The 26,284-nt window shown below is 38.7% G+C and overlaps 1 protein-coding gene and 1 pseudogene across 8 annotated transcripts in view; both read right to left on the reverse strand.

Annotated features, from left to right (window-relative positions):
• Window positions 1-11,626, reverse strand: part of ush2a (Usher syndrome 2A (autosomal recessive, mild)) — a 215,687-nt gene extending 204,061 nt beyond the window's left edge. Inside the window, exons 1-6 of one of the 8 annotated variants that reach the window (XM_085169883.1) lie at window positions 10,970-11,503; window positions 10,415-10,436; window positions 9,669-10,167; window positions 8,925-9,139; window positions 8,488-8,706; window positions 3,752-3,917 (exon numbers count right to left, since the gene is read on the reverse strand). In XM_085169883.1, the coding sequence (XP_085026009.1) occupies window positions 3,752-3,917; window positions 8,488-8,706; window positions 8,925-9,139; window positions 9,669-10,167; window positions 10,415-10,416 (1,101 nt within the window). In that variant the 5' untranslated portion in view covers window positions 10,417-10,436; window positions 10,970-11,503. The other 7 variants (XM_085174318.1, XM_085173628.1, XM_085172926.1 and 4 more) reach the window with 7 other exon arrangements.
• A 10,243-nt stretch (window positions 11,627-21,869) lies between these two features.
• Window positions 21,870-25,849, reverse strand: LOC146525858 (uncharacterized; annotated as a pseudogene).
• Between the last annotated feature and the right edge of the window lie 435 nt (window positions 25,850-26,284).

The raw sequence follows: 26,284 nt of genomic DNA on the forward strand, positions 1-26,284 counted from the left end.
CATGGTTTCATCTGGGTCCAGGGTAAGTTTCTGGACCTTGTCGGTGAAGTTCTTGATGTGATGTGGGGTGTTCCCCACAAGAGGTAGCAAGGTGTTTTGAGTTGTTGTAAGCGGCTGAGTTTATGCTACTGATAAAAGTGCCTCAGAGAGAAGCTTCTAGCAGGTGACGCTGTTATCAGGTCAGGGCCTGCGTCCTTCAAAGGACTGGTCTAAGTAGGCCGGGTAATGCAAAGGAAGGACCTGCAAAGACTAGCTGGCTGTTAAATTAGACGGTCTAACCGAGCCTACAATGCACCTCCTGTTGCCTAGCAACCGCGACGATAGCAGCTACAGCCGTGGACGACCGAAATAGAGAAAGTCTTTATTTTATGTCATTTATTTTACTTTTATTGGAGAAAATTGTGATGTTTCATCAGAGGTGTATGTTAGAATGCCACAGCCATGGCCTCAGTCCCTTTAGCCAACAGTAATGTTAACTTTAGCTAGTAAACTAGTTTTCTAGAGTAGCTCATGAAACTAGTCTCTTTTCATTTTGACGATACAAATATAATAGGTCTTACGTTATACTTTTATACATTAAAAAGTTATCAGTGGTGGAATTGAACTCTGTTGTCTCAAATATTACATTTTAGTTCAAATTTAAGGTATTTATTTCTATTTCATATTACTTTATACCTGTATGACTGTCTGAAAGCTTTACTTAGTTATATTAAAGGGCAATATCACAGTAATAGCTAAAAGTAGACTAAAAATATGTGATCCTTTTGTAGATTTCAAATAAAATCACAAATTTATTTTTGTGATTCCCTGAATGAAGCTGTTATATTTTGTGTTGGCGATACCTCTGCAAACACAAGAAACAAACATCTAGAATTTCTTTTAAATGATTCCACCATTTTCTAAACTACAGAGAACCGCTATTTGTTCTCCTCATCTTCTCTGAGCTGCTGCTGGCTCCTCTTCCTCCTCCTCTTCCTCGCATTGCTGAATTTTCCGGCTGTTTCATCAGGGGTGGAAAGCCTCTGTCCCATCACCTCTCACTGGTGGGTTTTTCAGTCTCTCCTGACTCTGAATACTTGCGGAAGGAAATTAACCATGCCAGTTAACAACAAAATCAGATAACTTTGTTAAATATCTGTTAACTATCAGATGAAAACACAATTTTCTCTTAGAATCACATGGAAATATTTTATCTATCAGAGAGGAAAAAAAACTAAAAAAGGGGAAACAGGACAAAATCCTGCAGATATCTTGGGCTTTATAAGAAAGGTAACGGTCTCAGGTTGTATAATATAAGCATGCCAAAAACAGCAGAAACAAAATGAGGACTTATCCATTTACTGTCTGTCTTATTATCAGTTGCTCATTACAAGATGAGAGCTCATGTAACTATGACTTCCGCATATCATGGTTAAGTCTGTCTGTTTCCTTACCAAAATTCACAGGTCAAATGTTTGGTCACAGTGAATACACAGCTCAAAAAGTGAACTGTCTGCTCATTTTTTCCCAAAACTTTTAAGTACATTTGACTTCACATCGCCAAACAGACCCAGCTTGGCCAGAAACTAACTTAACAAACTAACAAACTAACTGACCAACCAACATATCATCGAGGACCTAACCCACATTTAGTGGCAATATCAGTAATGTCACATAACTTGGCCAAAAGCTAGCTAAATTTAACTTTTAAGAGTCTTTGTTATACTCACATTTGTTCCGCTGGATATTTGAGGGCGATAAAACTCAGCACTTACTTTTAAAAGTTTATTTCTGGACCACATCGTTTGACCATCCACCATTCTTCCCCAAAAATTCCTTCAACCTTGATTTGCAATGAATCCTGGGAGGACAAAGCATAGGCGCGACCCATCCTCCAAAACGGTAGGATGCATTTGTTGGCCACATTTGGATGACACTGGACAGCTTTCATCATTTAACTCTGACATAATCGGTCTTCAGATGTGGCTTTTGAAGGAAGCAGCCCCTGAATTTAGACACAGCCATGTTCTGCCACTCTCGCACACTGATCACTTGGAAAATAATTTGGCTGGCAGGAAGCTTCTCACTTTTTTCTGAGACTGTGTTGTCTGATGTGGTTTTTCTGAAGCTTTTTAGTCTGATGGCGTTTTTTTCCTGAGTCCATATCATCTGATGCCATTTTTTGAGCCCTTTTAACCTGATGTCGTTTTGACTGAGACCTTTTAGTCAGAAGCATGGAACCTTTAGTCCAATGCCGTTTTTTCTAGGACCTATTTAGTCTGGTGCTGATTTTTCTGAGACCCTTTTGTCTGATGTGTTTTTGCTGAGACTATATCGCCTGATGCAGTTTTTTTCCGTTTTTAGTCTGATGCTGTTTTGTCAAAGGTCTGATGGGAGGTTTGATGGGAAAAGTTGTGCTTTTTTGTTTATGGTCAGACATCTGAGGCCTTTATCTGATGTCTGAAGGTGTTTTCCTGGATGTCCTAAAATGTATGTCAGCTGTACTCAACAGCTAAATTCCATATCATGTTGCTAACAGGATAAATTCTACTAATACCTGTTAAAATTTCTGTTTTTGCTGTTTTTACAGAAAAAAATACAACTTAGGTTGCAAGAATTTAAGGCTTACCATGTTAACCATATTTTTCCCCTACACTAGCCTTAGTGTTATTCAGAGATCCTGAAAGAGAGAGATTGTCCAGTGGAGTAATCTGTAAAACGATACCCTTCAACAGACCAGAAACACTCACATCAACACACATAGGGATCCATTTGGGGCCTCAAAACTCTCTCCACTTCACTACCTGCCATTTTAGAGTGATCAGTGCTAATGAAAGCCTCATTTTGTCCAGACCACCTTGTATTTCTTACTGAATGTTTCCTAAAAATTCTACTTCATATAAAACTTACATCAACTCATAGTGTGGAAAAAAAGAAATAAAAATGAATAAAACCAAAGAAACCCAAAGAAAACACACAGCACATATATATGTAAAATATTTAGGCAGAAAAAGGCACTGCATTGAGAAACTCACAAGTTCACAGAGAGGTGCCAAGTTTAGCTGGGAAAAAATATTGATAACTTAATTAGACAAATGTATTTAGTTAAGAATTATCAACCAATACATAAAATTATCAAATTTTATGTACAAAAGCACATGCACTAAAGTACTGCTATCTAAAAAAAATATTAAAAGAATCAACAATCAGAAAAATATTTAAGTAAAATAAAAATGATACAGTTGTATAGGCAAGACTGTACTTTCTTTGTTATATTGTACAAATCACGGAAAAGTCCCAAATAACTTAAGTAACTAAAATTCAGCAGCTTTGTTTTTTTGTTTGCTTGTTTGCTTTTGTTTTCATTCAGGCCATAGACTTTTGAAATATTGTGTTGAAAGTGTAAGGAAAGCATCTGTGTCTGTGTGTCTGAAGTAATGTGTATGCCCCTGGCCCCAGCAGCTGTTCCAAAACAGATGTTTTCCAGTATAATTACCACCAGCTCACAGAGTGGATGAGAAAAAGATGGACAGAGAATGAAAGAGTAAAACAGACACAGAGGATGACAGAGAAAATCAGATTATAATAAAAAGAGACAATTCCGCTTTCACAGCCCTAAGTACTGCAGCTAAAAACAAAACTCATGGTAGAATGATTACAAACGGGCTGGATGTAAATATACACGATCAAATTCATGTACCTCTGACAGTGTCCAACCATAGCATCTTTAACACGACTCACCATGGGGATACTTAAACTATGTATTACTCACCTGCAAAACAAGATGTGTCCACCTCTCCAGTCCTAGTCTGCCCTCTGTTCTAAAGCTGTTCATAGAAGTCTGATTGTTGGACTGACCATATCGCAGAATGATAGCTTCCCCAGACACGGTCAGAGAAAAAAACAGCCGCTGCTCTGAACTTTTCTCCAGGAGCATCCTGAGAGAAACAAAAAACACACACATAAACAATAAAGGATTCAATTATGTCTGCATCAGTTGACAGTCCAAAAAGGTTCACATGAATATTTAGCAGTAAGAATTTTAAAGCTTCACCTCAGGAAACAAAGGGAAGAATGGACTCTAACACCCATGAAGCTGAGCAACACTACACACAGTCTCTCATTCTGACATTTTCACATGGAATATCAATATTTTACATGACTGTAAGGTTTCCGCTGCTACGCTGAGGCGCAGATGCACACACTCTCTACGTGTCATATTAACCACCATCACTGACATTTTATGGGAAATCATGGCTTTTATGAACCCAGAGCAGGAAACCCTATAAATCACAGTTAGGTACATGCAAGAGAAAAAGAGCATTTGAATGTATGTCTGTACAAGCACATAGGTATAAAAGTGAGTCTCTGTGGAGAGAAAGATAGAAAGACAGGCTAAAGAAAACAAATATAAAAAAAATACCAATAGGTAAATTACTATAAGTACAACACGAGTCAGAAATTCTTTCAAGTACTTTTCCTTTAACACACACATAAAAGTGTCTATTAAGGAAGGTATGCAATTATTACTGGCCATACATATTGACCTGAACATCACAGAGTCCAACTTAATTTTATGTGAGCAGCAGTCTGATATTAAGAATGATATATGTGGGGAAAAAATACATACATTTCAGAAAACCAGTAAAAAATCTTTGCTTCTTTGTTTTAAAGCTATATGCTTACTTAAAATTAAGCAATTTTTAGACTGTCAACCTATTGGTTTATTGGATAACAAGACAATTTTGTAATTTTCTCACTTGACCACCACAGTGAATTTTAATAAAGACAATCCAGATATCTGGAGTGCATATTTTCAGCTTTAACTGAAGGAGTTTTAACAAAAACATAATACAAATATTTTAAATACATGGCCCCTATTATCAGAGGTAAAATAATTTGACAAGTAACCGACAACCAGTTTTATGTCAATTTCATGTCCACTTAATGTCCACATGACTCATAATTCAATGACAAATTAAACAGATAAAAGTTCTGGAGTGGATTTCTAAGGATGGAACTTGTATTTGGTAGCAATTGACTAAAACTCTCAATATGAGGTCCAAAGAAAAGTTGAGGTCAGTGTCAATAAGCTGAAAAAAAAAAAAAAAAAAACCAACACCTAGTAAGAAAAAAAAAATCTCAGACAGATAACATTACATTACTTTAGGAGTATCTTATCAACTACATGTCAAATGTATAGCTGCCAGTAGAACTGGGTCACTGTTCTTTATTGAGGATGTGACTGTTGAAAGAAGTAGCAGCATGAATTCTGAGGTGTGCAGGGCTCAGATTCAGCCAACTGCTGCAAAACCGATTGGACAGCAATTTGTAGTGCAAATGGATAATAAAGGTACTGCAAAAGCAAACCAAGAGTTTCTCAAGACATAGAAACACTCTACAATAGCCAAGTTAGTACCACACTTCTAGGATTTTCAAGTACTACAAACAATCCTTATCTTTACAACTTGTCCAGCCCTTTTGTTTGTCTAAAAATGGTTGAATTCCATTCCTGAATAGTTATTACAACATTTTGTTGAAGTTGAAAGTTTGAATTTTAATCATATCTTTATTGTTTGACTTAAAATCCACTTTGGTGGTATGCAGAGAGGAGAAAAAAAGTATCGCTGTCCAAATACCTATGGACCTAACTGTACCTCACAATACTCAACATACATACTGCTACTACTATCACCATAATCTGTTTCTATAAAGCAAAGTCACAGTGTTGTAAAAACCATCGCCTGGAAGAACAGGTGGCTGGGTCTGTTCATTGTTCAGAGGGGATGGATGTGAAATCACAAAGAGGGGGAGGGACACAGACAGTGGGGTGAGGAAAGATGAACAGAGGTGAGGATAGAGACCTCCTTTCATCTAGCTTCTTTGATGGCAGCCATGATCATCTCTACTACAAAAGAATGATAGCCAACGACAGCAGCAGAAAGAGAGCGACGGAGAGAGAAAGAGTGAGTGAAGGGGGGGAGATATTACTTCCATTCAGTTGCATTCAGCCATACAGGTGTCATGTTCCACAGACCAAGACAAGACTTGTCTGTCATTTGAATCCTGAGACAGACAACTTCACAAACAAAAATCACAGCGTGAAATTTAAAGGAGAGATTTGATCTCTGGATGATTCTCCATCCGAGTTAAACTTAACAGACACTGACATTTAACTGAACATCCACAGAGTTTGTACAAAATGTATGTAGCCTGTCTGGTGTTAGACTAAAGTTCCTTCAAAGCTATCACTAGTGTAAAGATCCTGGTCACACTTATCTTTTTGGTACACTGCTGAATAAGTAAATGCAGTGAATATGTCTGGAAATCTCCAAATATTCTTAACAGCTCACTCAAAATTTCCAGGAAACCTGTCCTTGTTTGTGAAAATGGTGCGAACTGTTCCTGATCATATTAAAAAAACAAACAATATAATGACACTTCACCAGATCATTTTATGTTTCTTGATGAGCTAAATTAATATTACAAGTCTTTTGAATACTACTGTAGTTATATAATAAAGTTATGTAAAGCTTTTTATTGCTTTGACATTACCTGAGTCTCAGATGCATTTGAACACTACAAACGTGAGAATGAGCCCATCAACTCAAGGCTGCCTTTTCCACTACTAGCATAACATAATTTTGTTAACCTGTGGTTAATGCAGGCACTACATTTTTACAGTTAAGATAAGATGGTTTCTCTGCAACTGAAGCTGAATTTAGTTTGATACTTTTATTTTAAGGTGTCCATCCCTAGTCTGACAGTGTAAAAACAGCTCACTGCCAAATCAATTTAGTCCTGCTTTATCAGCTAAATTTTTGAATTTAAACAAAGGCATTATGTATTTTTTTTAGCTTACTTTCAATTTCTTGACATGCCATTTTGTTCAAATCACCTGCCTTAAGTGTTGCTGTATGTAGGAAGAGATAGGGTTGCAGAGTAAAGCCAGCTGATCTCTTTGAGTGTGGGCAAGCGCCTTGTCTATGTGAATGTGTGCATGTGTGTGTGATTGCAAGCTGATCTGAGACTGTGTAACTCTGCACCATGCTACCCTTGCCTGGAACATACCAGCACACTCTCATCCACTGTCTCTTACACACAACATGTCTGTGACATGACAGCTAATTGTTTCCTGATGGTTATACTGATCTCACCAGACCTGACCTGCTCCTTGTTATTGGATCAATATCACAGGGCTTTCTCTTTCATGTAAATATTTGTAAATCATATGTGTGCGTGGGACATTTAAACTGACAAACATAGAGAGAGAGAAAGATAAAAGATGGCCTCAGCATTTTCTAGGATGTCAATTTTCCTATTTTATGATGATAATGTCATATTATCATCATATATACATTTTGACTAAACTTCACAGTGGTCTAGAAGGAGTGGTTTATATGTCATCGCTACAACAGGATAGTGTAGCATTACTCTGATGCTATATAACAGTATTTGAGACCCAGTACTAATAATTGACTATATATAAATACATTATATAAAATTTAAATATTCATGTGTGTTTCACCCATTCCTAGTATTTTGTCCTGTCTTTCTCCCCTCAATCCCAACCAATCTCGTCAGATGGCTACCCCTCCTTGAGGCTGGTTCTGCTGGAGGTTTCTAACTCTTAAAAGGAAGTTTTTCCTTACCACTGTAATCAAATGGTTGCTCATATGGTGTTGTCTGATTGTCTGGGATCTTTACAGCTGTTGCTGTTATTTGGAACGATCTAAATAAAACCTGAATTGGATCAAATAGATATTCAATCTTTTTCACCTGTTGCAATCATACAAAGGGAACATCGGGCACAGACCTACTTGTCCTTTTACTTACTTACTGCAATGGTGATGCTGTTTTTCCCAAAACAAATTTCACCATTTGGGTTTTTGTTTTTTTTAAAAATAGGATTTGTCAGGAAAAAAGCCACGCCATCTTCTCATGTTCTGCCTCTATTTCATCTGATTGGCTTCTCTTTTTCATGAACTAGCCTTTCCAATTCCTTTTTTCCACCTGATTTAATTGGCTTCTTTGCTGACTGTAAACATGGCTTTCAATCAAACAGAAAACATTTCAATCAAAACCTAATGCATTTTGCTAAATATTTTTTTTGTTTCCAACAACTACCAGAACTGCAGCACTTTACAGAAGAAGGAGGGGGTTTGAAGGGATGATGCAACTGAAAGATTAGCCAAACCTCAAGTAGTAGAAAACGTATATGATAACACGCACACATGCACGCACACGCACACAATTAAATAGCTGCCATGTACATGCACACACAGCTATCGTCTGACTTTTGCTTCTTATGAGTTAAGAAGTAAACAATCATTGTCTGTCAAGCCATCTAAACATTTTGTACTGCACAATGAACTGTATGATAAGACTAATAATTAATCAATTTTAACAAAAGCAGTACTCAGTGGATGATTCGATTTAAAGAAGGATTCTTAACTCCAATTACGCAATGACAACTGTATTCTTACAGCTTACAAAATTCAGACTCACATTTCTCTAGCAGAGCTTGGTTTTATCCACAATGCCAAGGTGAGGGAACCCATTGCTCCAAGTTTCTGTGAAGGGGGAGTGACCAGGCACCCATCCTGGCCTGGCTGAAACAACAAACTGCCGGATCCACTAGAAATCCCATCGAAACTGTTAGAGGTTCCAGCTTCTCTCTGAGTACCAGGACGAGTGTCGTTAGTGTCTTCAGTTACACAGATACCCCTGGTGGAATGAAGTGCAGGCATGTCAGTATGCTCTCCCTAAGAAACCAAATAACTTGCAGTTATTAGCAAGACACCGATTGTAATGTCATTAACACAATTTAATAAATAAGTCAATTGTTTTATTTTTTTAATTTATTAATTTTGCTTTGCCTTAAAGGTTTCGACAGAAAATAACTTCTAAAATACCTGACATTACTCTGAACTTAATGAAGGTACCTGTGTGCAGCCAGCAGCAGCGGAGCATACGGAGGCGTGGAGGATCTATAGGGACACTCTTGGACACAGAAGGCCTGATAACATGTGAGCAGTTCAGCCTGAGAAGAAGGTGACTGACAGTAGCTGCTCCGCTCTGGAAAGCCACAGGTGTAACGAGGCGGCGAGGTCGACACGGGTTTAAAGGCAGCAATGTTCTCCATTCGTGGGAAGTGTCCCTGTGAAAGATTGAGAAAGTCTGATAATCCCTTTAATCCTGGCCATGTTTTTGTAGCTTTGGGGACTGCAGCCACAAACATTTGGATACAATAATAACTTGTAAGGCCATATACTGTATTTGAATCTACTTCAAAGAAATAATAACAATATCAATCACAATGTAACACAAAAATCTTTGTATAGAAAACTCTTACAATTGCGTGTGATGTATTTATCAAGATTAAGACCTTTACAAGCAAAATAATTAAAATATATAGGCATATTATTTGAATTAGTTCAACTGGAAAATGTACTCTTTGCAAATGATGTATCTGAAGATGTTTTGAGATACAAATGTAGAAAAAGCATAGGTTTACATGATGAAATTAATAATGATGTAATTATTTTTTTTCTTCAGATTTATTTTGACTCACTGCAGCAGTGCCTCAACTTACCTGGACAGAGCCATTATTAATGAGTTAGGGTAACCCTAACCTGACTTCTAAACAGCATCTGAATCAGAAATGATAACCTTTAAGCAGCTCTTACCTGTGAAGAAGCAGGTTTTGGACAGAGGCTGAGGAAGAGGAGAGGTAACCAGAAAAGAATATGACGCCACCTCATCCTCATGATGTTCTGCCTTTTCATCTTTTGTTCACTGATGTTCTTCAGGGACAGCAGCCACAGAAAGATAGGCCACAGATTATTTTCCCTCTCCCTTTGTGCAATTTCACCCTCTTTTTCTGCAACTGACAACATCCCAGAGGCATCTGTGTTGTCCTTCCAACTTCTGTGCATATCATTTCTATTTCCCCACTTGCTGTCATTACATAACTTACGAAGTGATTCTCTACCTCCGTTCATTCTCCATTTGTTGTGTCCTATGCCCCATGTTTGCCTTTCCCTTTGCGCATTGTCTCCCTTCGCCCCTCCCTCTGTTTTCCAGTCTCCCTTCTCTTCAGTCCATCTCAGGCCTTTCGTTCCACAACATTCCAGAATCAGTTTCTCCGAGGGATCCAGCATCTCAGGTCTGGACTTTGGAACATTCCTGCAGGCAGAGAGATGTTTCTGAATTTGGATTTCTTTTGGAAGAGTTCTAGCAGGATTTGAATAAGTGATGACTGTCATGCTTTCATGGTTTAAGGGTAACAGTAACATTTTTTTACAGGCCAGTGCTCCTGGGGTGAAGCTATGACTCTTAGCTCTCTGTTACACTGTCCCTCACAGGCACACACATACACACACACACACACACACACACACATGCACACAAAAACCGTAACCAAAGCCCTCACATGATAGGTAGGATTTTACAATCTAGAGAGGGAAAAGAGAGAAGGGAAGAGAGACCTGGTCAGACCAAAATCCAACATGAGACAAATCTGGGGAGAGTGAAATGCCATGCAGGCTATTCCCTAGCCAAAGCCTACACTATCATGTACAGCTTGATGGAGGCACAGCTCAGCTGATACTGCTACATTGCTTTTTCCTTTTCTTCATTTCCCATTGAATTAAACATGCCCTTTTTCCTCTGGCATCTGGCTCCCAGGTTTTATCCAACCAAACGGGTTTTCACACAAGTTTGTTGGAAATTGAGGCTTAGCGGAAAGCTCTCTTCATTACAATACTTAGCAGCTTCAATTTCGCATTTAGACGCACAAAAAGAGGCCAGCAGTGCAGTCATCTCTAGTGTTATATTACTTGGTCCAGGCTTCAACCTATACTATCCGTTAGCAGATAGAAAAGCTTACACTTTATCTAAAACCGCCTACAAGACTATGTGCTGCGCAAATTTGTAAACCTATGCAGATAAGCCAGCCTAAAATATGTGGTACGTCTATGAGATTTACCTGTCGTTGCGGACTCCCTGCACAAAGCTCTCTCCCCATCACAAGTGCAGCGCCAACAAACATTCAACCTGTTGCTCTGACATGAGTCGTACAAAACAAGCTACCTGTTCCTCCACACACCTGTCTGTCAGCGGTAACAGACGCCGCTCCAGTAGAAAAAATAGTCCTTTCCAAACATGACTTGAATTATTTTTTGCCCGTTACAGTTCAACAGAAAAAAGCAAAATCAAAAACTGAACTTGACAGAGCTCCGCTTTTGTTTTGTTTTTCCTCTCTGTCTTACCTCTCTCATTCAGAACACGCGGCGCGCGCTGCTAAGCAGATTACCACGAGCTGCCATCTGGCCAGCAGCGCCCGAGGCGGCAGGATACCGGGCACAAAGTAACGGCGGTGAAACGTTACACTGTTGTGAACCAAGTAACGGAAACTTGAGAGCCCCGGAGGCGGCATGAGAGCAAACAGTGCGACATATCCGTTTTGCATCTGTTACAGAACACCAAAGATTGTCTTTGACAGCAAGGCATTAATTTGCGATTTAAATAATTACCCCCTGCCTGGTAGTAATGTTTTACCCCCCACCTACGTGGGATGCGTCTGGGTTGCAGACAAGTGGCTCTCACAGGAAAAGAGGAACGCTATCAAGGTCGCTAGGCAACGCTGATTTGCTCCGGCCACTGAAAGAATTGCAGGAAATCATTTATGTCGTTCATATATTATTCATTTATGTACATATTCAACCTATGTGCCAAATCGCTATATAAGTATTTAATGCAGTCTCTCACAAATAAACCAATCAATCAGGAAAATAAACAAGCCATTAAAATCGTATAAATGATTTTGCTAACCATCTCAGTAAACCTCAGTATAAATATGGATCAGCATTGTTCAGCTTAGTTCCAAGTTTAGTATATTATTATTATTATTTACTAATAAGCCCTGTAAGTCACTTAGCCGGCCCCCAGTTGAAATAAAGGAAGGAAATTATGAAGAATAATGAAAACGAGACGCATTAATTTGGGGGAAAAAAAAAACAAGGCTGTTGAGGGGTTGTTCAGCAGTTCGATGTGACTCAGCGGGGATCCACACTAATACTGAGTGACTCTTGATAAATATCAACAGTAGTTGATTATCCCAGTAGGTCTATCATGAAGCCATGGATTCAAAAGCAACCAAATTGCGTAGTTTATATTTAACTGTATATGTGATATGGTAGTAATTTACATACAAAAAGTGCATGTGCATGTCCGAAAGGTATTGCTGACTCATGTCATTTTATGTCATAATTCAAATTTAAATATCAAATTTTAAAATAAAAAATATAGAGAAAATGTAGATAAATGAGACTGATTCAATTTTGATAAGTAATAAATAAAAAGTGAAGTTTCTGAGTATTTTCTATTTCCGGTTCAAATGCACAAGATGAAAAGGCCGTAGGGGCGGGGTTCGTTGGTGGGGTGGAGTGGCAGAGAATAATACTGACAACGTTCACGTATGACAGTAAAAGAACAAGAGAAACGGTTCTTCGGGCCTGCACAGCAAATTCTGTTCGTTGCATTTTTACATTTTAGTCCTATAGGCGAGTCTAAGCCAGTTATATGTAAAAATCCCGTAGTCCACCCACCAGCAAACTGAACAATCCCTTTAACGCACACACAGCAGAAGCCGAGGCACAAACTCAAGTATACAGTAGTTTAGACTTGTGTACTCAAGAGCTCTGCATTTAAATTGTGTAAACATTTCCACCAAAAAAAGAATCCTCTCTTATAATTTTCCCTGCCGACAAGTTTTTGCGTTATCATACTAATCGCGTTTGAACAGCTGCAATTTGCTTTGGTTGAACAAAGGCATTCTAACTAGGTTTTAATTAAGTGTTCCTAATGACCTTAAGGAGATTAGAGGTTCGCCTTCTAATCAATACCAGGCAGAGAGGAGCAAAGGGAGGGGAAAGGAGGAGAGGGGTGGTGGCTAGGGGCTATAGGATAGAGGTAGGGAGGAAAAGGGGTGGGTAAGGAAAGAAGAGGGAAAAGACGGTGTTAGAACAATAAAAAGTGAATGGAGGAAAGGAGGAAGAAAGAAAGAAATTGTGGGGGATGGAGGGTTGAGGAACTTGCTCTTTTTTTTTTTTTGAAGAGGTTGTCATGATGGCAGATTTGTGGATTACCTGGTTTTTCTCAAGTAGTTTAGCAAAGTAAATATATAAAATAATGCTTAAAAGGTATCAAAATATAATGTACTGTTACATCCAGAAATATCCTGTGCATCAGTATAAAGGCAAACATGCACATATATGATTTGGAACCTTAACGTTTTCCATCCCTCTTATTTTCCTACTCTTTTTCATTTTCTTCTCCTTTGAGAGGGTGAAAATGACATTACACCATAGTGTCAGATAGACGGTGATCATCAAGAGCTTTGTTAGCCAAGAAGAGTTTCTCTTATCCTCTCCTCATAAGACATTTGCATAGATTTGCACAGAGTGTGTCCACATGACAAAGAATCTAGTCATACATTGATTGTACTAATTTATTCAGCCAGGCGCGTTCAGTTCGAGAGATTGAAGTGCTATCACACAAGCGGGATTAAAACTGGATGACAATCGCACAATTAATATTGCCTCATTTTCAAAATTACTTGTGTATGACTTATATTTCGCTAAATTGTGTTTGCTGGTCTAATAACATTAAGGCTAATATGCTAAATGTAGGCTGTAAATGTATCATGTCTCCGAATCTTCAGAGCAGCATGAATATGTATGGAGACATCCTTGGCCTGGCTGCTGATTAGAAAAAGTGGAATAAATTGGTGGATGGGCTGCATGTTTCTCTTTAAGCCGAGCAGAATATTAGGTTTTCCATATACAAATGTTACACACACACACACACACACACACATACACACATACACACACACACACACACACACACACACACACACACACACACACACACACACACACACACACACACACACACACACAGAGCAGTAGACACATCATAAGGTTCAGTTCATGGTTCAGTATATATTATACTGTGTGAGTTATTTTTCTAACACCACAATGAGCATTACAGAATTGTTCATTTTTGTCTTGATCAAACAATTAAAAAAAACCCAAACCTATTATATGACAAACTTTAAGACTTGTACGGTGTAAATGTCTACTCAACATGGTTCTTCAAACATCTCATGCTCATACTTTGTTTGGGAGACTATAACACCGGCTTTAGTTTTCTACAAGATACTAAAGAAACAAGAAACCACCGAAGCAAGTTCAAAGAAGAACCATGATAAAAACGTGGAGCACACCAACACAGATAATTAATAGTACTAAGATTTGTTTAGCTGGGAAAAAAAACAAAACCAAAAAAACCCTGAATGAAACTTGAAAACTTGAATGAGTAACTAATCAACTGCTAACTGTTATAGCAGTTTTTTTTTAAGTAATTTGATTTTTGTTTTTAGAAAACATTTAAAATATTAATTAGTGGAATCACGACTTTTGTATTTCACTGTTTTTGTCCTACTTTACTTATAACCCTGCCATACACATGATGTTCTGTTCTTTACTGGATAACTCAGTTAAAATCAGATTTCTGCCCCATCATTATCTTTATTACAGTGTTTTTAAAATATAATATAACTCAGCTCATTTTCATTGCAAAAGGGCTCCTTTCACAATGAGTCAGTTCTGCACAAACTGCATGAGCTTTAAATATACCCTTCCCTGATCAGTTCTCAGTGCTTACTAGAATTCTAGTTTTATTTTTTAATCACTTTTTTGTTGTAATTAACATTTTTTCCAGTTGGTCACAACAAGGGAAAAAAATAGGGGTTTATGAAAAAAAAGCGCAGTTTTCAATCATCATGTTTTTCTTTGTCTTTCAAGGAAGACCACATTGACAAAATATTCAGAAGATGTCTTTTGTGGCATTATTGAGCCAAAACACACAGTACCTTCAGTAGACAGTCAGATCACCATACTTTAGATTAGGTGACAAATCTTTTACAGTCCTCACAGAGTAGTGAGACTTCACCAAATAGAAGGCTTTAACACCAAAAATTCATTATAGCATTATCCCTTTCTTGATGTCCTGTCAACACCAACTATTAAATTTGTTTTCTCTGGTTTATTTCAAGTATGAATTTTGCTCAATGCAATTAAGTAATAAAGTGTCTTGAGATAACTGTTGTTGTGATTTGGTGCGATTTAACACCAGACTTATTTAGTACAGCCCAATAGTTGACTCTTCCTCTTTCTGCATTTATTTGAAGTAACTTATCACTTTTCACCGAGTAATTCCTGTGATCCTTTGAAATGAAGAAAAATGCAGTATTTATAAATATTTTGGTTAAAGTGTCATTTTTCTTCCAGTACAACCAAATAGTGGACCTACTTCTTCTGTGTTATATAGAATAAAATAAATAAATACAAAGTTTAACATTACCATTCAGGAACACGCAGTGAAATCAAGTCTAATAACTTAGTAGGTTTTAAAGTTTTTTTTGGCGAAAAAACAAAGGCCTGTTGTGCATATGCCAGCTTTGATTACAACACTTAGTGTGCAAGTATGTATGCCAGTGATAATTAATTTTTATCACAAAAGTTTTTTAATATTTCTTTCAAAAACGATTGTTGGTGGTATCGGTAATGTTTCTAAACATTTTGGGAAACGTATTCTCTGTACCCCCTGAAATCAACACCTATCATCTGTGAAAAAGCACTGGTCACTGGCTGTTCACACTTCCAAAGCCCCATGACTCATATGATCACAGTGATAATCAAAATTCGCCGCATCTTCTTTTAGAAGCTCTAAATAAAATTCAGGCTCCACAGTAATTTGGCACCAGCGTGATGTAATACCTTTTTTTTAAAGCATTAAAATTCTTCACCAAATTTTTTGTAGTCTTTTTAGTCCATTTGTCAAATGTTATTTAAAGTAGCTGTCATGAAACAATGCATATTCATCTAATCTCATAAAAACAAAAACACCCAAAGCAACATGCACTGCTGGCACATTTGCTGGTGTGAGTGAAAATGTAGTTTGCTGTGCTGATGCTTTGCTTATTTTTAGGCTATCTCTTCCATTTTCCTCTGACGCTTGCGTCATCCTGCTGTCTATACTCGCTATTTCGGTCACTTCTCTGCTACACCCATGCACCTATCCCACACATCCAACTCTCCACAGGCACCACTCATTCTTTTCTTCATCTCTCCATTTCCCTGTCCCCTCCCCATGCCCTCAAACCCTCTTACCGCTCTCCATCACCGCTTCTCTCTAAATGTCCTCTTCTTTCTTGTCCTTGTTTTATGCAGCATTTTCTATAAATAGAAATATATATTTTAATCCATGTTCATCATTTATCCTCCTAGCCTCCAAATGAAATGCACCAGAAAGTAGATATAAAAACAATTTGGCTTTTCCCAAGCTTTTCACATTTCATACCCTCAAGTCACAGTGTCCATATTGTGTGTGCATGTGTGTGTGTGGGCACGCTTTCTGTCCCCTATTGGGGTTAAGGCCAGTGACACCCTCAGGGCTGTGCTGTCCAATCCCGTCCATGCTGTGTTTCTATAGGATTGAATTAACCTCCTGCCTCTCTTGACAATGCACATACATATAATCATTCAGTCTCAGACACACATACACAAGTGCATGCACATGCGCGCACACACACACAAACACACACACATTTTGTCACCTTTCCCCCATCAAGGCTATAATATTAGCTTGAGGCACATCAAAAACTATCAACACTTTTAGTCACCTATTAAAATCAACCCAGTATGCTGTAAATGCACATAATTTTGTTTATTTCTTAAAAAGAATGACAGATTGAATGTGACAAGTAACTGTAAGAGTCCAGATTTGAAAGAAACATAGAGGAAAAGACACTTTAAAAGCTTTCATCTCTTTTGTTGTTCTTTTTTTTAATATTAGTGCATTTTAATATTCTAAATGATATTTGGTTTGTTTAGTGTTTATATTTCCTTCATGTATTCCCACGTATCCTTTAATGTACTCAGCCTTGTTCTTTGTTGTGTTACTATTAGATTTTAGCTTCATCTGTGTTTCCCCCCCTCCTCTCATATCAATTCCTTGGTATTAAGTTCATTCATGTCTGTGGTTCACTTTTTATTTACTTATTTTATAGTTATTCGTAGCTTGCTTTGCTTTAAGTTTTACGTCCTTTGTCTTGTCATCTGATTCTGCTGAGCTGTGTCTCATTTTCACCGGCTATTTTAACTCCCCTGATTGCCCTTCTGTGTTTATATATAGTGCTGCCTTTCCTTTAGTCTTTGTCAGAGCATCTGTTCTCCCTCGCAGTGCCTAGCTAAGTATACTCCTGTGAGTTATGTCATTTTGTTTGGAGATTTTTCTTAATTTTTGACTAGTTCCCTTTTGATTCCATGACAAACAGATAAAAGAAAATCTGGAGTTGTTTGCAAGTTTAACAATTGCAATCATCTCTCAATGGGCCTCATTTAAAAACAATACATATTGACAAATCTGTGTGTAAATTGTACATATGACAGTTGCATGCAAAAATCTGTAACTGTATCAGTATTTGTATACAAGAATTCTGAAGAATGCATGTAAAGAAAACAAAATATTGAATGAGGAGGAGTAAGCTTGAACTTTTAAAAATGTAAACTTATTCCTTTATTTCATCTTATCTTAAATGGTCCTTGTCTTTCACTTGTTTTGTTCCTTTTCTTCTTTGAGTCCAAATTTTCTGGAAACACTTGTCATAGCTGCAGTGGCAGACGTGTGGAGTGGTGAGAGAAGGACCCAAGTGTCCAAACATAAACACTGGGTCACCAGACCAAGGACCATGACAACACTTTGGAAAGCTGCCTCTCTTCTGGATTTCTGTTTGGACTTCAGGCAGTATTATTCAATTTTTTACAGTCTTTTACAGACTTTTCCTTTATGGTTTAACTTAGAGGTACAGACATCTCTCTTACAACACTGCCACCACTTTGTCTGCTTCACATGGAGGTAAACGTGTTAACGTGTTAAGATTACGCAAAGCTGTTGGTTACGAAAGATTCTCATTTACTTACATATACAGGGTGGTGAGCAGTGTCGGGTGTAACACATTCCAAAGTAACAGGTTGTAACTGTGACCATATTTTTAGTTATCTGCAGTGTGGAAAACAAAAGAAGTGGAGATGTAGAAATTTTTATTTCACAAAAGAGGAAAATGGAGAAATGCAAACTACATACAAGATGGAAACAGCTGCATAATGCGTCTAACAGAATTTAGATACCACAGGCACAGGAAGCATGCTAAAGCAAATCTAGTCAAGAATCCAGAGAGATGTTAAAGGTGAGTGTATGCCAACCCCAGCCCAACAAAACTGAACACTGAACTGAACTAAGCTAACTAAGGCAACTGTTAAAGTAAAAGCTGTTAGGTTAAAAGCTTAATCTAAACCTGAACATTTTGGCTTTTGTATATGGTAGGATAGTAAGTTCGAGGTGGGTCTGAATGTGAAAAGCCAAGTAACTGCACATTTATATGGGAGTGACGTGTCCATCTCAAGACTTGCCCACACTAAAGCAAACCCTGATTTTTTTGTACTTGTGGACACTGATGGAGACCATATTTAACAAAGTTTGCAGCTGAGTGCATAAACTCATATGGATGAGTGGATGGATATGGATCAAGAAGGCTAAGGGTTTGTTTTCCATTAGACCTCAACAAAATTTGGTTGGTTTTTTTTGCAGCTGCAGAAGTAGCCCTCTGGTGGCCATTAAACAGCATTTAAGTTTAATGCACTTCAATATCCACTTCTCAGCTGTCTGTCTAATCTGTCAGCTGTTCTGTGCAGAATATGGAACATATAGAGAATTTAGAATTTAGAAATCATGTTTCTATACAGTAATAAGAATTTGTGCTTTTAATACTGACACATGTTAATGTAAATATTAACCCTTCTAAGCTGTAATTAGTTTTCTGAAAAAGAGTTACTGCTGTATATCAAACCTTCCAGCTATCTATTGGCCACTGGTGGGGGATTTAAAGTGCCACTAATTCACTGGCCAGTGACACATCAGACTATTTATTAAAGTACACTAACTTAATGAATGGCCCATAGAATGGAGAGTTAAAACATTTACTGTCCTAAGAGAGAGATAGAGAGCAATAGACAGAGAAAGAGGATGGCAATGGGACCAGAGAGAGGGAGTGAGAGAAATGAGAGTGAAAATAAATGGCCCATCGTATAGAGTTAAGACGTTAAAAGTGCAAATAGACAGCTGACCCTCTTATAGCTTGCACATGCAGCGCAAATGCACGCAGCCACCAAGCCACTTTACACCCTGTGTGATTGAGGGATGGGGGGGAGAATGGGAAAAGAGAGGGAAAAGGACGGAGAATGGGATGACACAAGTGGATGGGATGTTGGAAAAAAATTGAAAGAAGCGAGAGATAGAAGTGGGGCATGTGATTTATAGTAAGAGTGAGCATAGGACAAAGTAAACGAATGAATGAATGAGAGAGGCATATAATGTAAAATGAGCAAAATGAGAGTAGCAAAAGAACAGAGAAAAAGTAGATGATTGAACATTTGTTAAAATATTGCGAGCAGTCTGGTCTGCTGGTATTAATGTAAACTCCATGCGTTTTGAGGGAGAGCGGATCAAGGAGAAGAAAAGTAGTAAAAAAGAGACTGACTCAATTAACATTGATGTCACGGTATTGTATCTTCAATTTTTTTAATACAGCAATTTCCTCATTTATTACACTACAACATATAAATATTTGTTTGATTGTTTTGTGTAGACATGCTCATATTGGAGTGTTGGTCTCTTTATCTGTTTCTTTTCGAGTGTATGTCAGGGGAGTTTGATGTTTTTGAAAGGCCATTACCACCGTGAGTCTGTGTCACTAGGCCTGTGAAACCCAAGGGAACTCCACCACTGATATACTGGGATACAGGAATAAAACACACACATATAGTGAAGCAATACACACAAACGTCCGCACACGTGCACATATATGTATGTCTGTGTGTGTGAGGTTAAATAGCACCAAAACTGGCCTTCGAAACACCATTGGTGTGATCAGTGCAAAGCTGCCACACATTAGCACTTTACAGGACTTTGAGTTTAAAACAGATATGGTCATCCTTGGAGACCTACCCTGCTTGTTACTAGATTAGGGGGTGAAAATCACATCCAGACTTCCTCTCAAACACAACAAAAAGCCCTCTAAAATTTCCAGTATGAGGTCTGCATATAGAAGTCAGTTTGTGTAACTGTGATACTTGAATTTTCCACATTAGAAAAAAAAATCACAGATTTCTGAAAAGCTACAAGGTCTTCCCCTACCAGCAGACAGGCCTCGATGGGGATAACATTTTAAGTTTCTTTCCAAATCAAATCCTAACTGGGGCCTGGAAGCTGAAGGCTCTGCCTCCCATTCTATTTTTAAATACCCCAGGAACTAAAAGCAAACCAGCAATCTGAGAGAGAAGTGCTCTATTGGCGTCTGATTATTCAAGAACTTGTATGTGATAAGAAGGATCTTAAATTTGATTCTAGAATTAACAGGGAGCCACTGAAGAGAAGCCAGCATGGGTGAAACGGTCATGATCTCTGTGTACATGGAAACATGACACATGAAACCTGAAACATGGAGGGAGAAGAACTGACGTTCCAGCGAGGGACAAAGGGAACTGACACAATATATACACATGAGGGTGATTAGGAAAGGTGTAGACACATGGGAATACAGGAGGGACAAATAAGGCATAACGAGTTAGAGGAAGCAAAACTAAACGCAGTGTACATGGGTTGAGGAACTGTCAACATAAAACAGGACAAGGGATGCACACCAAGACTTGGACAAGGACATGCAAGCTTGACACAAAGACAGAGATAAACAAACACAGAAACAAGCAGCAGACTGGGGATAGAAACAACAGAGTGAATACTGAGGAGCTTTTGAGGACATCCTGATAATAACAAAGTAGTCAAGCCTAAAAGTCATAAATGTATGACCTAGTTTTTCAGCAACACTCTAAGACAGGATTTTTCTAAATGTAGAGATATTGCACAAATGGAAGAAAGCATTCCTTCATATTTGTTTAGTATGCGCATTGAATGGCATATCCTGATCAAAAACAAAACCTAAGACTTGTCATACTCTGATTAGAGACAAAGGTAAATGGCCTGTATTTGTATAGCGCTTTACACAATCAGTCACCCACCCATTCACACACTGGTGATGGCAAGCTACATTGTAGCCACATCCACCCTGTGGCGCACTGACAGAGGCGAGGCTGACGAACACTGGCGCCACCGGGCCCTCTGACCACCACCCGTAGGCAACGGGTGAAGTGTCTTGCCCAAGAACACAACGACCGAGACTGTCTGAGCCGGGGCTCGAACCAGCAACCTTCCGATTACAAGACGAACTGCCAACTCTTGAGCCCCAATCGCCCCCAAAGCATCTAGTTAGATACCATAATTCTAAGATTTTAGGGACAAGTACAAGAACCTCCATTTTATCTGAATGTAGAAGCTTGAAATTAGAGGTCATCCAGGTCTTTATGTCTTTAAGGCTTTTCTGCAGTTTAATGAATTGATGTGTGTTATCTGGCATCATGGATAGATAAGGTTGGGTGTCATCTGCATAGCAGTGAAAATGTGTGCTATGTACACAGAATTAGTCGTAGCACGGAACTCTGTGCAACTCCATAATTAACCTTAGTGTTTGAAGAGGACTCTCCATTTATGGAAACAAACAGGAATCTATTAGGGGTATTATTCACAACACTGCAGCACAGAGCATGCTGTAATCGCTGTAATAAAATATTGGGGTCAACAGTATCGAACTCTGCACTGAGGTCTAGTAGGACAAGCATAGCAACGAGTCCGCTGTCATAGGCCATACGAAGATCATTTGTAACCTTCACTAATGCTGTTTCTGTAATCTCTGTGGATCTAATCTAAGGAGCTCTGAAAGAAAAGCGACTTGAATTCTTCTTCTTCTTCATTTAAAACTGGGTCTTTGGTTGATTAATAAGTTGGAGTGGAAGATTGCTGCTACTGCCTCTCCTTAGCCTGTGCTTCGAGGACTCCTAACAAGACCAGGTTTTCTTCAGAAAATTCCCCAATTATCTATAAAGCCCATATAATGTTTTGGACACCCAGCAGTTTAGAGAGAACATGCAGCTAAACATGTCACTCCTGGTCCAACTGGCGAGTGGACCAGAGAAAGCGACAGTATCCGACATTGTTTTGTCAACGGGACACACAGATTTAATATAAATTTTAGTGACCTCTGATTGACATAAATGGATGTTATTACTGCCGATGTGATTCATAATTTTATGGAATTTCAGGTTTCCTTCAACATTGCCTCCCCTTTTCCCTGGAAGACAATTCACTATGGTTGCTGGTGTCTCTAGCTTCACATGTCTCAAAACATTGCCAGTCAACAGAGTTTATTCCTCAGCCAGTGTGTTGCCAAGTGAGGAAAAACAAGAGACATAAACGGGTTGGTAGTATACTGGGGGCTTCTATTTAGGGCTATACTTCCTCCTCACCGTCACCCAGCCATCGTGTTTTACTTGCTGCTTGGGACATTTTGCTGGGGAAAGCTAATGGTGGCTAAACTAAAGTTGTAGAAGTGCACAAGATGATGTGATTAAAAAAAAAACACTGTCCAGAAACATTAAATTTATGCACAATGGAAACAAATATATATATATTTTTAAATACTTACATTCAAGTCATTTTGTATTGTACACACTGGAAGTGTGTGTAATAACATTTATAGACAGATTTGCTTCTTTCTCCTCTGCAGCTTCAGCGCAGGTGATCTCACTGGGTTAAACTTGAGTTTGTAATATTGATTCAATGAACTGTACCTTGAACCTTAAAAAATGTTAGTGTTTCTGTACTTGATTAATATTGCCACTACTACCAAGCTATTTGCTCAATCATTAAGTCCCAGTGTCCATTTTTTCAAATGTACCCATTTACAGTAAAATGTGCATTATGCAAATACTGGCAACTTTCAACACCTCATATCTTTAAGGCACTTTCTAGAACTGTCTAGACTAATGGTGTCATTAGGTCTTATGGGCAGTTATAGCTGTATATCACTAGTATAACAGTGAAACTTTATGCAGGTAAATGGCAAATGAAATGGGGCTGAAAGTTTAAAAGTTTAGTGGGACCCCCAAAAATATTTGCAATGGACAAGTCACTTATAGTGAGAAAGTCCTAACAGACAGCTGAGCTTTAAAGTGCTGAAAAAAGCACAGCTTATCACAGTTATCAACAGTGACAGATCAGGGTTAGAGCCCCCTTTTAGCTTAAGTTCAACAGTCTCAAAAAACCTGTGTCATTTATTAGTCAGTTATGCTGAGCAGAGTAAAACAGACCAATGCTGAGTTTTATTTTTATGCACAGAAAAAGAAAGTAGCCAATGTGAATACTAAACTGAGAAAATAGGAAAAAAAGAGTTTAAAGCAAATACAGCAGGAGTTTATGAGGGAAAAGAGGAGGTAGTGAAGAAGCATGATGAAGAGATGAACAGCACTTTCAAAAGGACAGAGATGGCAGGAAAGATGTAGATGAAGCCAGAAGGTGGAGGAGGAGAAGAAAGGAGTTAAGTTGGCCATTAGCGATGCGACGTGTGGAACTCACTCTTACATGCGTTCCACAAGGTTAACGATAAGAGCCCCTCGGCAGCTGAAATGCTCAAGTAGCTTTTATCGTATCATAATAATGAATCAAAGATAAAATAAAATAAATGAACTCCAAAAGAAAAGCAAGTAAAATAAAACATATGTGCAGTGGGCTGAATGACCAGGCAGCAGCCCAAATAGAAAAGCACAAGAGGAAATCACAGAAAGAGAGAAGAAAAAAAGAAATAAATATATTGGTCTCTTTCCACTAATATCTTCTTATGTCATCTGGTTGAAAAATATTTGCCTGCAGGTCAGGGCTCCCCCTGTTAGGAAAAGGCTTCTTAAAACGCTTCATGGCTCTTTGCTACATTAAATATCTGGCCTCTGCATCCCATTTACTGCTGCTGGCTATTGGGGAGGGGGGGGGGGGGGTCCTAGAGAGCTAGAAAGAGAGGACTAAGTAAATGTGACAACAAGAAAGGGAATAAAAGGAAGTAATGGTGGACAAGTAAGAAAAAAAGAATGTCTGAAAAAAAAAGTTTAAAAGTGCAGAAGCTAATGATTTAAAACACACAAAAAATGCGATCTTGACAGCTTATGTTTGTTTTTTACTCTTACACAGCATGTCTTAATCCATGTGTGTGTGTGTGTGTGTGTGTGTGTGTGTGTGTGTTTAGCGCCCTTGGCAAGAGCAGATCTGGCCATTCAGAATGGACAGTAGTTAGCCACCCACAGAAGCAAGCTGTTACTACCTTCTTTTCCCTCCTCCTACTCTCCCTGCTTTTGCCTTTCTATCACTCTTTCTTTTTTTATATTTCATTTTTCTTATTTTTAGGGATTAGTAACAAAAAGCAGCTCTGTAATGGATGATAGTGGTCTATGGTTCTAAAATGTGAGGTTGTGCTCAGATTCTTTAATACACCAGAGGATGGATAAAATAGTGTTTGCCAAATTAAATATTAATGGCACCCTTGCCTTGCTGCTGCCACTGCTGTAGTTCCCTTCAGCAAAACACTTCAATCCAATATAAAACAAAGCAAGACAATTACAAAGGATAGTGACTTTGTAATGCTGTACTTCATCAGACTGTAACATTAAAAAGTGCTATCATCGTTACTGTAATGATGATGTTGATTCTGAATAAGAAATATTTTCTACTGTGAAGATCACAGTTTTTGAGCTTGTACATACAATTTTTAAAGACAGTTAGCTAATCTGTCTAGTAGATAGTTAAAGTGGAGACCATAGTGGACTTCAGAGTGGAGGACCGACTATGGGCGATGCTGGCATCAATCTTTGTGTCCTCTTCTTTGCTGTCTTTGTGAATTGGATTAGATTTTTCCTCTTGTTGAACTCCAGTTGACTAGTTTGATCTAAGTTATGATGTAATAACTTGTAAGGTTGATTGCTGTCAGTCATGTTTGATATTGACTTTTGTATTTTGGTAGTGTCATCTTGGTTTTTTGAAAACTCCCCCACAAAAAACGTAAAAATCTTTGTCTATTTTACCCTTAATGGGTCCTTTTCTACATTAAGTGCTGTGTAGACAATGTGACAGTGACTGAAACCATCCTAACTGAAAACCTTGGATGACGAGTGAAGTATAGGCTCTGATCAAAACTCACAACTCAGCCTTCAGGCTGAGGGACAGGTACAGCACTGCCAGAGCGAACCTGAGGAGGGAATCAAACAGGCCAAGAAGGCCTACAGGAGGAGGATAGAGGGCTTCCTCACAGACAACAACTTTCCCTGACTCATGCCACCGTTCCCACCTGTCTGAAAGTCTCCACTATCATTCCCATCCCCCAAAAGACTGTTATAGGCAGCCTCAATGACTACAGACCTATAGCCCTCACATCTGTAGCCATGAAGTGTTTCAAGCAGATTGTGTGTCAACACATCAGAGACTGTCTATCCCCCTCCCTTGACCCCCACAGAGCAATTCAGTCCTGGGAAGATGCCATTAACATCACTGTTCACAGAGTGGTGAGCCATCTGGAAGAACAGGAAGAGCTACATGAGGATGGTGTTGGTTGACTAGACGAAGAGCATCATGTAAGACACTGGTACATGCGTAAGAAGTCACTTCTTACGAGTTCTTATGCATCTCTGCTGATCTTACATGGCCCCGCAACACAAATGCACTGGTAAAGAAGGCCCAACACCCACTGCGCTTCCTCCGTGTCCTGAGGAAGAACCTGGACTGGAAGCTGCTGCTGGCCTTCTACCATTCCTTAGTGCAGTGGTTCTTAACCTGGGTTCGATCGAACCCTTGGGGTTCGGTGAGTCGGTCTCAGGGGTTCGGCAGAGCCTCCGCCGTGACATGCACGGCTCATTTTGTGCACCATTAAAAAAAATATCTATGTCTTGAATTTGAAAAAAAATATCACATTTTATTTTTCACTAAAGAGGGGTTCGGTGACTGCGCATATGAAACTGGTGGGGTTCGGTACCTCCAACAAGGTTAAGAACCACTGCCTTAGTGGATAACACGCTCTCCTTCTGCATATGTGTTTGGTACGCAGGGGCCACTACTGAGAACAGGAAGGCTGCACAGAGGGTATTTAACACCACCCAAAAAATCACTGGATGCCCTCTGCCACCCCTGGAGGCCATCACCAGATCCTCCTGTCTCAGAAAAACCAGGGCCATCACAGGTGACCCCT

The sequence above is a fragment of the Neolamprologus multifasciatus genome, chromosome 1 (assembly GCF_963576455.1).
Source record: "Neolamprologus multifasciatus chromosome 1, fNeoMul1.2, whole genome shotgun sequence".
Classification (NCBI taxonomy): domain Eukaryota; kingdom Metazoa; phylum Chordata; class Actinopteri; order Cichliformes; family Cichlidae; genus Neolamprologus; species Neolamprologus multifasciatus.